At 37.2% G+C, this 13,689-nt stretch overlaps 2 protein-coding genes and 1 pseudogene across 5 annotated transcripts; 1 reads left to right on the top strand and 2 right to left on the bottom strand.

The window, feature by feature from the left end:
- Positions 1-55: 55 nt before the first annotated feature.
- On the bottom strand, positions 56-3,273 carry LOC135606991 (E3 ubiquitin-protein ligase CSU1-like). Its single transcript, XM_065098427.1, has 2 exons — positions 2,928-3,273; positions 56-894 (listed from the first exon to the last, which is right to left on the bottom strand). Exons 1-2 carry the CDS (start codon positions 3,164-3,166, stop codon positions 216-218), a joined length of 918 nt encoding a protein of 305 aa, XP_064954499.1. The 5' UTR covers positions 3,167-3,273; the 3' UTR covers positions 56-215.
- A 340-nt stretch (positions 3,274-3,613) lies between these two features.
- Positions 3,614-4,297, top strand: LOC135587880 (universal stress protein PHOS32-like; annotated as a pseudogene).
- A 4,227-nt stretch (positions 4,298-8,524) lies between these two features.
- LOC135606695 (uncharacterized) lies at positions 8,525-13,563 on the bottom strand. 4 transcript variants are annotated; one of them, XM_065097943.1, is made up of 5 exons: positions 13,294-13,563; positions 11,844-12,284; positions 10,351-11,758; positions 10,078-10,224; positions 8,525-9,336 (listed from the first exon to the last, which is right to left on the bottom strand). In XM_065097943.1, exons 3-5 carry the CDS (start codon positions 11,732-11,734, stop codon positions 8,666-8,668), a joined length of 2,202 nt encoding a protein of 733 aa, XP_064954015.1. In that variant the 5' UTR covers positions 11,735-11,758; positions 11,844-12,284; positions 13,294-13,563; the 3' UTR covers positions 8,525-8,665. The 4 variants fall into 4 exon arrangements, with proteins under 4 accessions (XP_064954015.1, XP_064953899.1, XP_064954082.1 ...); XM_065097827.1 differs by having other exon boundaries at positions 10,351-11,745; positions 13,229-13,562; XM_065098010.1 differs by having other exon boundaries at positions 10,351-11,745; positions 13,278-13,562.
- Between the last annotated feature and the right edge of the window lie 126 nt (positions 13,564-13,689).

The following is a 13,689-nucleotide window of genomic DNA, read 5'->3' as shown; positions in this document are numbered from 1 at the left end:
TGACAAAATTGACAATAATTTCTTTAGTCTACTATATATGACCAAACTCTCAGAATCAACCCAGAAAACGAGTTCATCATTAAAGCATATTTGCAAGTCATTAGCACTCTAAGCTCTGTCACATACATTGCCATACACTTTTTGTGTAACTCAATACAAGTAACACCAACAAGCAAAAGCTTCTAAATAACTTGGATGCAAATTCTTTCTCATCTTCAAGATTTCGTGGCTGGCTTCCACAATCCCAACCCGGTACCGCTGCCCAAATGCTTAAACTCTGTTGCCTCCAAGTGATTCCCATGTCCGGCGAATCCTGTCCCTCCTTTCGCCAAGCAAACCAGGTTCCTCTCCTTGCATCCCTTGTTGCAGACTAGACAAACTTTATCAGCAGCTAAGAACTTATCGGAGCACTTCTTACAGAATACATGACCACATGTGCTCATGGCCACGAGGGAAAGGGTGTTTGTGAGTGTGACCTTGCAGCTCGGGCATATGTAACTGATTTCTAGAGCCTTGGATTTGTTCTTCTGTTCATTGCTCTCTTCAGTGAAGCAGATTGGGAATAGAGATTTCAGCTTGAGCTTCTCCTTGCCTTCTGGACAGATTGTATCGATCGATGGAGCCGCCACCTTGACTGGAGCATCAGGGGTCGCAGATGGAAGCCAAAAGGCCTTCATGTTGCGAAGAGCCTCTTCTTCGTATGAAGTTACCTTCACACTGTTTGCTCCATGGAAACCATTCTTGTCGCGTACCTGACTCCTGTCACTGTACTGAGGGACAGCCCCATGGTTTTGCTGGTCAAAAGCATCAAGTTCTCGAGCCTTTTGCAACATTAGCTTCTCCTCTTCTTCCTCTTTCTCTTGCTTCTGTTGAGCAGCATGTGCAGCTAGCTTCCTGTCCATGTTAAGATAAAATGTCAACACTGTTGGGCCACTAAACAAAATGAGAAAACCTCAGTTTCAAGCATGTGCAAAAATGCACAATTGCAAATGGAAACCTGGAAACACTAAACCAATACATGACTAGTAAACATAAAGCAATAGTGACTTCAACAGCAAACTTCCTAAACATCGAGGCATTTTTTTATGCCATCATCTAAAGAGAAAACTCAAAACATAACAAAGAAGTTAAGCGGCTTTTTGGATACACACAAAAAAATATGGAAAATATGGTGATTTTGGTTGTGCATAAATAAGTAGTTCAAGATGGACAAACTTAGTTGACAGGAAGATAAACTAAAAAAAATGATACCACTTCAGGAACTAAACCAGAACTCTGAATTAAAGATTGCTAACAGCAAAAATTTCACTAGTAAAAGGATCATACCATGTAATGATACTCGTTAGGCAGCGATACAGTCAAAATATCACACTTCTAAATAATAGAAATTGCTTCAACATATTCGCAAAATACAAAGTTTTCACTTCTCCTTACAATACTGCTAGAGAGAATATGTAGCAAATAACAGTTGTTCAAATTGCACTCTAAAACAAACTTACAAGATGTATGATACCTCACTTAAAACTCATTCATTAATTGAAAATTCTGAATTTGCATGTGTTACTGGTCTCTGATAGATAGAGGCTTAAAAGCTATAATCCAATCAGAAAGTGATCAAGAGACATGCAATTTTTAATGTCTACAGTCATGCATCAGCATACTTGATAAGGTCATTCATATTACTTGAAACATAATAACCGCCCATCTAATGGTGCTGCTTAAAAGAAAGCTTGTCAAGATCCCACTGAGCAAGGTTGGCATCAATTACAAGAAAAAGGTAAATAAGTTAAAACTAATCATCCACAAGTTCAACTTCAAGTTTCTCACTGTGGAACATGTTTGCAATGTTGAGAATTGATATCGAGCTTAGAGAATCCAAGGGACCCAATTGACTAAACACAGACACGTAAATCTCAAAGATACTGTCTAGAACATGACTTACATCTTGTAAGTGGCAAAGAGATAAGCTGGATAATAGATGGGGAAAAAATCTATGGAAACCTTGCTTCTTAATAAGTATCCAAAGATATAATACAGGTCAACTTATAGGAAATCAAAACTCAACTTCTATGCATCTAGGAATTTCCGGAATCACAAGCTATTAATATATGACCCAGAATTCAAGAAATTTAATTTCCCTTTTCTAAATTTATTCTTTGAGATCTTAGAACCATAAAAGCTCACACCTGATTGCTAAAATAAGCTCCTTGCAACAAACAATACTTATTTCAACTTCCAATATTTTGACTGAAATGTAGGAGGCTGAAATAAATCAAATTCATCAACAATACGAAACCAGTCAGGCGATTGATATACTACCATCTTCCAAAAAAATATAAAAACAAGTAGCATCATCTCAATAAAAGCAAATAGCTGTTAGTTATATAACCCTATTTGTGTATTAAAAACATGAAAGGAAACCTTGATATAAATTTTTTGCGGTTCATAGGCAACATTCCTATCTTCTATCTTCGAGATGTATATTTGGCACAATCCTTGACCTCACACCTGGTCCACATGCTACTGTCATGAAATTAGCCTTATAACGCCAAAGGTCATGAAGTATAACTACTACTCAAACGATTTAATGGTTCCAGATATTCCGATTTCCGATCCAAGTGCATATAGCACTACCAAAACATACCAAACAATGAGAAAGAGATGCTTGATGTCTTCCAAGAACACCGCACTCAAATCCAATTATAAGATCACCAACCTACATCAAGAGCATGTATCGCATATAATTATCATACAATCAACTATCAAGTTCTCAAATTAGACCCACTGCTATTGAGATTATCATCAACCATATAGAAAAGGAATTTCCTGGTCAGTGGAATTAAACTACCGCGCACCAAATCAATCAAAGAATCATAGGCAAATCAAAAGAGATATCTGGAAAGTGAGATACAGAAAGTAGATTCCACCGTTTAATGTCTTTCTTCTGAGCGAGGAGGCACTCGAGGATGCACTCCTTGCAGAAGACGTGGCCCTTCTGGCAGCATAGGGGGTCAACAAGGGGCTTGAGGCAGAGGCAGCAGGCGTCGAAGGGCTTGATGGAGTCCCTGCCGAGCCGCTCCCGCTGCGTGCCGTACCCTAGCTTGCGCTTCTCCTCGTAGGTGAAGAAGGCGAGGTCGTTGTTGTTCTTCGAGTGACGCTGCGGCATCTCCGATTCCTCTCCAACCTGAAATCGACCCAAAAATTCCCTTAACCCTAACCCTAGATCGGAGCAGGCGACCAAAGCTATCTCTTCCTGCCTTCGACAGAAATCGAACGACGGTGACGCTCCGACTTCGGAAGATATATATATAACGGGTGTTATCGGGTTGGATTAAGATCGGATCCAAATATGAATCCAATTAGGATCGGATCCAAATAGGAGGTAATCGTGGGGAAAAAAGAGGAGATAAAAATAAAAATAATTAAAAATAAACTAAAAAAATACTTTTCTTCCCGTTTCTGTTGTCGTTCCACATCAGCTCATTTGAACCGCCATCTGCTCCTCCCCCGCCCCATACCCGTCCATTCCCCACATCGTCTCTCTTCCCTCTTCCTTGTCGATAGATCGAACAAGGTGTCGAAAACACTAGAAAAAACCCAGCTTTGTTGGGCGATGAGCCCTCATCAGACACTGCCGGAGTCCGACAGCCAGGCCCCTCCCACGGTGGCGGCCGCGGTCACTCAGGCAGCGATCCAGCCCTCGTCACCTCGCTTCTTCTTCTCATCCGCTTCCGAATCTAGTCCCTCCGCAGGCTCCCACCGTCGGATCGCGACGGTCGACCTCAGCGACGAGAGCTCCTACGCCGTGAAGTGGGACGTCTAGAACTACCTCCGCCCCGGTGACGCTGTCATCCTCCTCCACGTCCGTTCTATACGGCGCCGACTGGGACGCCATTGACCACTCCAGGACCTTGCGCAGCCCCTCGTGGATTCTCAGATCCCCTTAAAAATCCACATCGTGAAGGACCACGACATGAAGGAGAGGCTTTGCTTGGAGGTGGAGAGGCTCGGGCCTAGTGCCGTTATCATGGGGAGCAGGGGGTTTGGGGATGCACGGAGGACTGACAAGGGAAGACTTGGAAGCGTCAGTGACTATTGCGTTCACCATTGTGCTTGCCCTGTGGTGGTGGTGCGCTGTCCTGATGAAGGGAATGGCAATGCAGAAGCAACGGTCGGCTCCCCTGTTGATGATGATGCAGCGCCCGCCAGAGGGACGGAAGAGAAGCAGGTGAAACTACACCTCGAGCTAGAAGTTGATGATGAGTACCATGATACTTCCATTGAGCATAAAGGTTAGGCTTTTCAATGGATATGTTCTTTGATCTGGATTTTGTGTAGTAGATCATGAAAGAAATGGAATCGTGTTCGAACTTTTTTGTTTACATTTGGATGGATTTGGGTTTTCTTGTTAAAATTTTGTCACTCTGCGTATGACTGTAGTTTCCTACATTGAATTCAAGGTGGATGAAATGATAGTTAATCTTCAAGTGTTGGTTCTTTGTGGGGGGAAAAGACGTTGGTGCAAAAAATATTAGACAATCAACAAAATAAAATATAAACTCAAATATAGTAACACAAGAGTTGCATGATTTGATATTTTGACCTATAACTGTGTATAAAATCCTGAAATTTTCACTATATGAAATTAATAAAATACAATGAAAAAAAAAATCCTATCTTGAGTTAACTTACATTCAAGTCTAAAGCCCTTTATACACCCTTTCACATGAATCTTAAAATTTTCTCTAGATATATTATAGAAAGCTTCACTGTTCTAAAAGTCTGTTTTTTCCACACCACATCAAAACTTTTAGATATACAGGATATTTATAGAGCAGTCAATCCTTAATTTCCAAGAGGTTTCTTCTTCAATCATTAATCTTTCTATATTGTATTTTTTTGTTAACTAAGCAAACTTGTACTTTAAGCAATCCATCTTCAATTAAAGAAGTCAATAAATACCTACTAACTTTGTCACCCTTTCCTTACTTTGTGGATCCATTAGGAAATCTATAAAAGTTTTCAATTTAAAAAATACACTATAGCTAAATGGATATCACTTATTCTTATCTTTTATTAGGAGAGATAGGAAAAGAAATAATTTTATTCGAAAACAACTAGGTATCATTTCGTTTCGGTAGAGGATAAGATAAAGAATCATTTAAGATGATCCGAACATGTGTTTAGGATACCTCTGAATACGATAAATAAGTGAAATGAGTAATGTTATGGTGCAAGAAAAGATAGAAGAAGACCTAAAAAGATCTTAACAGAAACTATAAATAAAAATTTAAGAACTCTAAACTTAATTAAACAAATGAATTTTTACGCATCTCAATAGCGACAAAAGATCTATTTAGACGACCCTAAATAGTTAGAACTTATGACTTTGTTATTGTTGTTGTACTCTAACTACACATATGAACTAGTTCATGGTTCAATTGTTCAATATCTGATTTTAATAAACAAACATTGCACCATGTGTAGCTGGAATTGAACCAATATGACTATTTGATTCTTGAGAAAGCTCTATATAACCTCAATTTTCTTTTAGCAAGATGTTTTTCTTTCACAATCTTTTATATCCTAAAATCATTCACATCATCTTTTGTTATCTTCACTGTTGTAGGCAACTACCATATCTTGCAGGTGCAACTTCTTTTTAGTTTGAGCTCTCTACTGTATATTTTTCTAAACATAAAAAATTTTGATGTAATTTTTCTTTTATTAGGATCATGCTATATCGAGTGCCTACCTATTAAACTCCACCTTCAATTTTGTAATCACAGCCTTATGAATTTGAAATACTCATTGAAGTTAAACGTTTAAAGTATTCAAATTTGTTAGTCAAGTTTTTAGTAGATAAGACTTCTCTAACTTACCCAAATACCTATAATGGAGTTACCAATTACATTAATAAGGCCAAAAGTGACCATTTGGTATTGTGTAAAACTTTAAATGATTTACTAATTCAGAGTGAGATGGAAGCATATAAGGATATACGTATTGGGTGACAATTACTTTGCCAACTGTTTTGTGTTGTTCCAAGTTTTGCATATGCGTAGTCTGATCACCTGTTATTCCAGAAAGATGGCCACTGGAATTCCTGTGCTTGGCTATTTACTGATTCTGTTTCTCTTCTAATGATAATATTGTATTTTATTGGTTGTTATTTGGTGAGTTTTATGACTTGTTCCCCCTCTTTTGATTATTTTAGCCTCTTGTGTTGTTGTATATACTCATCAAACTATCTAACTGCAAAGGAAGGTAGACAGCTTCACCTATGCTAATTTGTTTTGCTTTAGTGCTGACAAATTAATGCAATACCATTTTAGAAAAATCCCACAAATACTTATTTTTGTTTTTAAGGGTCAAATGTTTCTCTAAAGAGACTTATGAACAGATTTAATGGTTTGATTCATAAATATAAAAAATGAAACAGGTATAGAAGCCTGCACAAGATTTTGAGAGAAAGATTGTACAAGAATTTAGAACAAGCACATGCTATCATTTTCTATTAAGTTTTGTATCCAGAATTATTGATGTCGCATCTCAAGATATGCATGGCTCAATTCCTAAATTTCATGCATTCTTTTGTTCAGGAACTTTTGATCTTGATTTTGATTGTATATTACATAAGAAATAACATTTGTGCTGCTATGTCTAATGTTTGGTAATGTTGTACTTAACTCCAGTTTGGTAATTCAATTTTTTTTTCTTTTGTGAAGCAAATAGTAAACTGCTCAACTTCATCTATAGATTTTAAATGGCAACAACAAACCTAGTGTACTTGCATTACTAGGTATAATGCCTGAATGATAATAGCTGATTAAATGAAAGAAGCAGCTCTATCTATAGAGCTGATCTAACCAGTTATTGTAAGCAAAACAAAAAAAAAAACTAGTTATTGTATATTGTGTTGTTAGGCTTTCTTTATTTTAGGTGAAATAAGAACAAAATTGTGGTTTGAAAGATTACGTTAGTAGAACTGACTAGCATTTGCATTACATACTGAGTCCTTTAGGTACTGACTGAACATTGGAAAGAAGAGGATGATTCATATATTGATTCCTTTCCTGTAAAGCCCCCATTTTTCCCACTTAATATGAGATCACCCTTAATAGAACTTTTGCCTTGTGCACATCCTGTAAATCTCTTGTGCAAGATGTACAACAAGAAGCAAAAATGTTGTCTGAGGAGTACCTCAATCAGGGAAAAATCTGAAAAAAGGGTGCTCTTTTTGAGTCTTTTGACTCCTATTAGAATGAAAGTGTTTAACATATGTTTATCTCAGAGTCCTAGTATTCTAACTGCCCGGCCTAAGTTTCAACAAGCTTGCACATCCAATTTCAACTGTTTTTCCATATTTGTGAAAAGGATTGACCTGTTTAATTCTATGGTCCTGCAGATACTTGACAGGAGTATGGGTACTTTTGGCATGTTCCTCTTGGATCCAGGTTAGGATTATCAAGTCCAGCAAGTTATTTATTCTAGTTCAATAAATATTAATACCTTAACCGGACACTTTATACTAGTTTCGTGAATCTTAATCAACATTTAACTTCTTTGCCTCCCATCTGTTTGAAAGATAAACTATTTAGTTCTGTTCAAAATTATCAGTTACCTGCAAAACTTTTTCAAGAACTTGACATGTTGATTCAAGATTTTTCGGGGACGGCATTATCGATCATTCTCTATTTTGGTACTCGATAGCAGCGTCGACCTTATTATCTCATAGTCACCATAATCTTTTCTCGTTTTGTTTTCTTTAGACGAAATCTAATTTCTTTGTTGGTAACTTACTCCATGTGTTCCTATCTCATTTCTATGAAGGTATCAAAGGGAGGGAGGCACTTATGCGATAAGCTGAGGATGGAAGGGAGTTTGTGGCCGCTGCCAGAATCGTGTTTCCTAGTAGTATTATTGATCTTAAAAAGGCTTGATTGTTCTACCTTGTGCTCTCATGAGTTTCTTTACTATCCTTTTTGATACACAAGTTAAATAAACTGACACCTTTCTATAATCTTGAGACTTATATGGAAGTTGCATATGATGTTATTTGCCCCAATCTAATTGAATCAAACACTTGCAAAGGGACGATTTAAACATCAAACATATACACACACACACACAGAGGGGGGAATATGCCATGTTCCATTGTTACTGACAATGGAGACCACAACAAAGATAAAGCTACTGATGAACATAAAACAAATCCACTCTTAGGTTGCTTCCTGGACAGTTCATAGTTGAAACACAAATCCACCACAAATCCACCACGCGTTGAGTGCTTATATGAATGCTAAGCCAAAACAAACAATAAGCATGACAGCATTCATGGCAAATAATATCACTGACATAAACAAACTTCCAAAAGAAGTTTGTCATTCAAGAATCACTGACAAATCCACCACGCGTTGAGTTCTATACATTGAGTTCTATACATTCATTGACACAAATCCACCAAGCGTTGAGTTCTATACATTCGTCAATCAAGGATCCATCATGCCAAATGCTACCAATCTAATAAAAGTAGATCAAATAAAACTTCCAAAAGAAAAAACAGTTACTCAAACTAACATCTCAGTTCAGAATGACTGGCCCGATATCGTTGCTACAAGTAAACTCAATCATGGTTGCAACTCTTTTTATTTGGTAGAGAGTATCAAATGGCTTCCATATCAGGTACTGGAACCAGAGGATCTAATCTATAGGATTGTAACTCATAAGATTCTCCGAATGCTCCCTCGCTTTGGGTTCGTCGTAAAAAACTACTAGGCTGCAGACCTAGCAGCATATTCCTGCCAGCATCTGGGAGATCATTGGTTGGCTTGGGCCACAGAGATTTTAGGGGCCTATGGCTTCTCTTGGATGATTTAATTGAAGTGTTCAGACCATTGCCAGACTTACCATGGCTATAGGATGACTTGCTTAGGCCTGTACCACGAATTCCGCGATGAGAATCTTTACCTTCCGACCTGAAACTGCGGTCGAACTGATGGGATGAGAAAGATCGTCGAGGACGGTCTAAGACTTCTTTTGAACCGTTTGCTCGAATGACCTGCTTGTTGTAATAAGCAAGATGAGGCAGAAGACTCGACAGATATTTCTTAAGCTCTTCATTCCCGACATTTTTTTCAGCAGGATTGCTCTTGATATTTACTGCTTGCAGGGAAGCATAATTAGCTGCCAGTTGCTTAAGTCCTTTTGAATTAGATATTCGATTGGAGCATATGTCAAGAACACTCAATTTGAGGAGGCGATGCAGGCCTTCTATTTCACTTATCTTGTTCCCACCTAAATATAGCTCTTTCACCATCAAACAAGAAGCCAAACCTACAAGGGATTAAAATGAGATGGTTAATAATAATAATAATTCTTTGACTTGCTTAGCTTCTTTTGTTCTTTTTCTGACCAATGATGCAACATAGGAAAATTTAGCAGCTTAAATCTGGGATAAATTACCACATGAATAATATTTTGAACATGAAAGAAAGAAGCTTGTTTGTTTGTTTTGAACATCTAGATCACACATTTCTAACAATGTCCATAGCAGGTTAGAAGGCTTCGATAACATAACTATTTGATCGATCATCAAATTTCAGGAACCATTCCAGTTGATGCAAGAAGTTCCAAGATGTACTACCTAATATATACATATACATATACATATATATATATATGTATATATATATCTACATGTCAATTTATTTCAATAAATTAATTTCTTGTTAAATCTAGCTGCAGCTAGGTCGAATCATCATGGATTCAAAGAATTTTTATTCAAATCCAACCAACTTCTACACAAATCTAGCCAATTTATATGTACGTATGACCAAGAGATGAGATGCATAAATATAGGTTAGATCCACGTAGAAACTGCCAAGATCCCTGCTGAAGAGAAACTAAATTCATATTTGATCAATATATTGGGATCTAACATGGTTTAGGATTTAGGGTTTAGAAATGTGCTATGTAATATAATCATGATCACAGTAAAGAGAATGGAAAAAAGAAAAGAATACAAAACATACATACTATATCGAACACAAAAGAACATGGAGACTAGTTGCATACCATGGCCAATCCTACTTATTCTGTTGTAACTCAAATCAAGTACACGGAGTCGTGTAAGTTCTCTGAGGCCTTCGATGACTGATATTTTATTCTTCGACAGATTTAACATGTGAAGACCTTTCGGAAATGCTCCAGAAGTTATCCGAACTGAAGAAAAGTGTTCCAGAAAATGCAGAATTAGGTTTCATACATTACCTATATTTTTATAACATAAGTACCAAGTAAGCATAAGATACATATTGATGTAAAGCAAAGAATAAACCTTACACATACCTATGGTGTTGCCTGATAAATTTAGCATCTTTAAACCAACAAATGCACTAAGGATTGGAATTGCAACCAATCCAAGATTTGCCATCTGTGCAGTTGAAGACATAGGACTCAAGGTTGAAAGGTAATCGTAAGCTACTATCATTCCAATACTACTTCTAGCATCAACTTTTTTGCTTTCAATCCTACCAGCAACCTTAGGTTGTTCCTTCTTATGTGCAGGATTAGAACTTTTCCCGAGTTCTTCCACAGTGTCACAATTTTGGACATCAAGTTGGTTGATCCAAGCTGCAACTCGCCCGATATTATGTCCTTCAGGAGTTGATTCATCCTTATTCTGGATGGAACTTTCATTAAGTTTACAAGTCACAGCACCATTGTTCCCAAGTTGTTCCAACTCGATTCCATGACCAGGATTGCTATTGTGATCACTCCCATCAACCGATGAATCTGCATTGCAAAGTGAGTCCTTGCTGTCAACCAACTGATTGTCACTAACGGACTTTGGAATGAAATATTTACAATCATTCTCTGGATCTGATAGACCATTACACCGGCAACTGTTATTAGAAAGATGCCCTCTTAATTCTGAATGGCAGGTTGAACCCTGGTCATCTATATCAGATTCGTGTGACATATATTCTGCATCTGGTGCAGCTTTGTGCTGGTTCAAAGACACCCTAGAATCAGCTGCTCTATCACCATTTAGAAACTGAACCCTTCCATCATTGATAGAGAACATATTTTCAAAAGATATGGAATGAGACCCAATAAAATCAAGCTTCAGAGAATCATCATTGATGCTTGTATTTGGCACTCCATGGCTATCTAGAAAACACGATCTTGCATGTCCAGAGTAAACATGGTCATCATCATTGTCATGATGCTTTTCATCAGACTCGACAATGCCAATGGAAAAGAGGGATTCACGATGAACTGGTTCAGCCAATGAAGCGTTATGAAATTCAAACATATTATTATTTTTGTGATTCTGGTTTTGTGACTTACTTCCATGGTCCATGTGATCTTCATATAGACTAATACCATCAATGTTGTCCAATGTATTCATGTCTAATTGGCAGGTACTGGAAAATCCCTGACTTAGTTCATCTTCCTCGATGATATTTCCATAGGAGCCACTTCTTTCTTTGTCCAATATATTTCCAAGAGATTTATTTTTTCTAAGCTTTGCCATCTGAACAAAATCTTCCCAGAGATGAATATCCTGATTGCCCTCAGAACAACCTTCCTGTAAAGATTGGTCTGTTACTTGATTGATTTGGGATTCTAAACTATTATCTTCATCTGTCTTGACATTGGAACTTCTAGGCACCACTGCAAGCTTTAATTCTTGATCTTCAGACTCTACCAGATGATTGAACTTCATTGTTCCACCAGCTTGTTGAACATTCTCCAAACAAAGGAGTAATTTTTCAGCATAAAAGAATTAAAGATATGTGACTCAGAGAGATAAAAAAACAATGATCTTTGTGTACCTTTGATTTATGCTTGTGAGGAGTCAAGAAACAGGAAAAACCTGACAATTTCAGTTATCAAAGAAGCAAAGATTTTCACACTACTTGAGAAAAGTGATGATATCCAACATGTCACTGAATAGATTATTCCACCCAGATATCACAGGAAAACCAAGATTGCATACCCAAGTATCTATAAATGACTAACTGATAGGAGGGAACTACTCTACCATCCAATATGAGTCTTAGCCCATGCTGACATTAGCCATAATCAAGAGAAAGACCTTCAAGCACACGGCACAGTCTCCAAATACCCGACGTCTTTGATTCCAGCAATGAATTCAATGCAGAACCCCACACCCAATTAGAGGTGCGAGAAGGGTATGACTTTCCTATAGCGGCCAGTGTAAGAAAGCTCTATGAAGCAACTAGTTTGAAGCCAGAGAGACACTAGGAGAAATCCTGAAACATGTATTACAGACTATGAGATTGGAAAAAGGATTTGACAAAACACAAGAGATGACTAGAATAACAAAACTAAAAATTCTGAATTCAGTATTGCAATTACTTGACATATCGATGATTTCACTAATAAAGGTAAAACGGTGTCCTTCAAGGATCTGTTTCTTAGAATGTCTCGAATATGCATATGGAATGAAAAGATCAAAGAGTAAGAAACCTTTAAGAAACTAAATATGAAGCTGAAGACAAAAATTACTTACATATGAAAGAAAACAAATATATCAAATATTAGCAATAATAAATATTAAATTTACGGATCCCAAATAGCTGTTCTTGTAGCAATATAAATATTCAAGAATTATAGTTCCACTACTGCATTGAATGATTCAAGGAAAACAAAAGGTCAAAAATGCCTGTGTTACTGAGCTTCTTCACATACGATTTAGGCAGATTCTCCAAAATCATACTAAAAAGAAATCAACAATTTGAGGTGTATTCTATTGCTAATTTTGTTTATCTTACTAATACATTTAACTAGCAAATTTATGTTGGCTCCTCAAGACTATACCCTTGTGCTTGGGATTTAACAAACAAGTTTTAATTTTGGTTCTTGACTTTTTTATTTCCTAAAAGAACAGAAACAAACGAATGTTGCGTTCTTTACCAAAACAGCAAAACACAACCTGTTTATGATCAAAACTTACTACCAGGAAGCGGCAGAAGTCAACCAATCAATCAACGAAACAAAAAGCGTTTCAAACAAAAAACAATCCATATATGCCAACGAGGTCAGAAAAGGAAACAATTCGATCTCTTATCATCCAATTCTACCACACCGAGCCAACCCAGAGTATCTTTCAGAACAATCCAATACCCAAATCTCCTAAAAAACGAATCTTTTCTCACACACACACAAAAACAAAAAGCTTTTACATGGAAATCACCATCGAAAAGTAATCTTTCCTGGACGAAACAGATGCACCGATCAAAAACCTGAAAGATAGCAAACCTAGTCTCCGCCAGATAGCATCACCGATTCCTCCTAGAACAAAGTAAAGCAGTCTATTTTTCACCTACAGAAAGCCCAGATTAAGAAGGAACTCAGATAGAGGGAGGAGACCGGGGGCTATATTTAGGAGAAACCCAACGGGGAACGTTTCTGGATAAACCCTAACCACAGAGGGATTCCAGGTAGAGAAATCGCCAACCTCCTCAATCCTATCTTCTCCCCCTTTTCCTTAGCTTACAATCTCATGCAATCTTTGACGTTGATCGATGGATCTACAATAAAATAATCTTTTTTTTTGGAATTTAATGTGAATTGTGATGTGGTCATTTAGATTGGACTCATTCTCAGTTTAGGGATTCTAATCATATACAAATAAAGAGTAATATTTCATAAATT

This window comes from Musa acuminata, chromosome BXJ1-1, assembly GCF_036884655.1.
Source record: "Musa acuminata AAA Group cultivar baxijiao chromosome BXJ1-1, Cavendish_Baxijiao_AAA, whole genome shotgun sequence".
NCBI lineage: Eukaryota > Viridiplantae > Streptophyta > Magnoliopsida > Zingiberales > Musaceae > Musa > Musa acuminata.
This window is presented reverse-complemented; position numbering and strand designations above follow the sequence as displayed.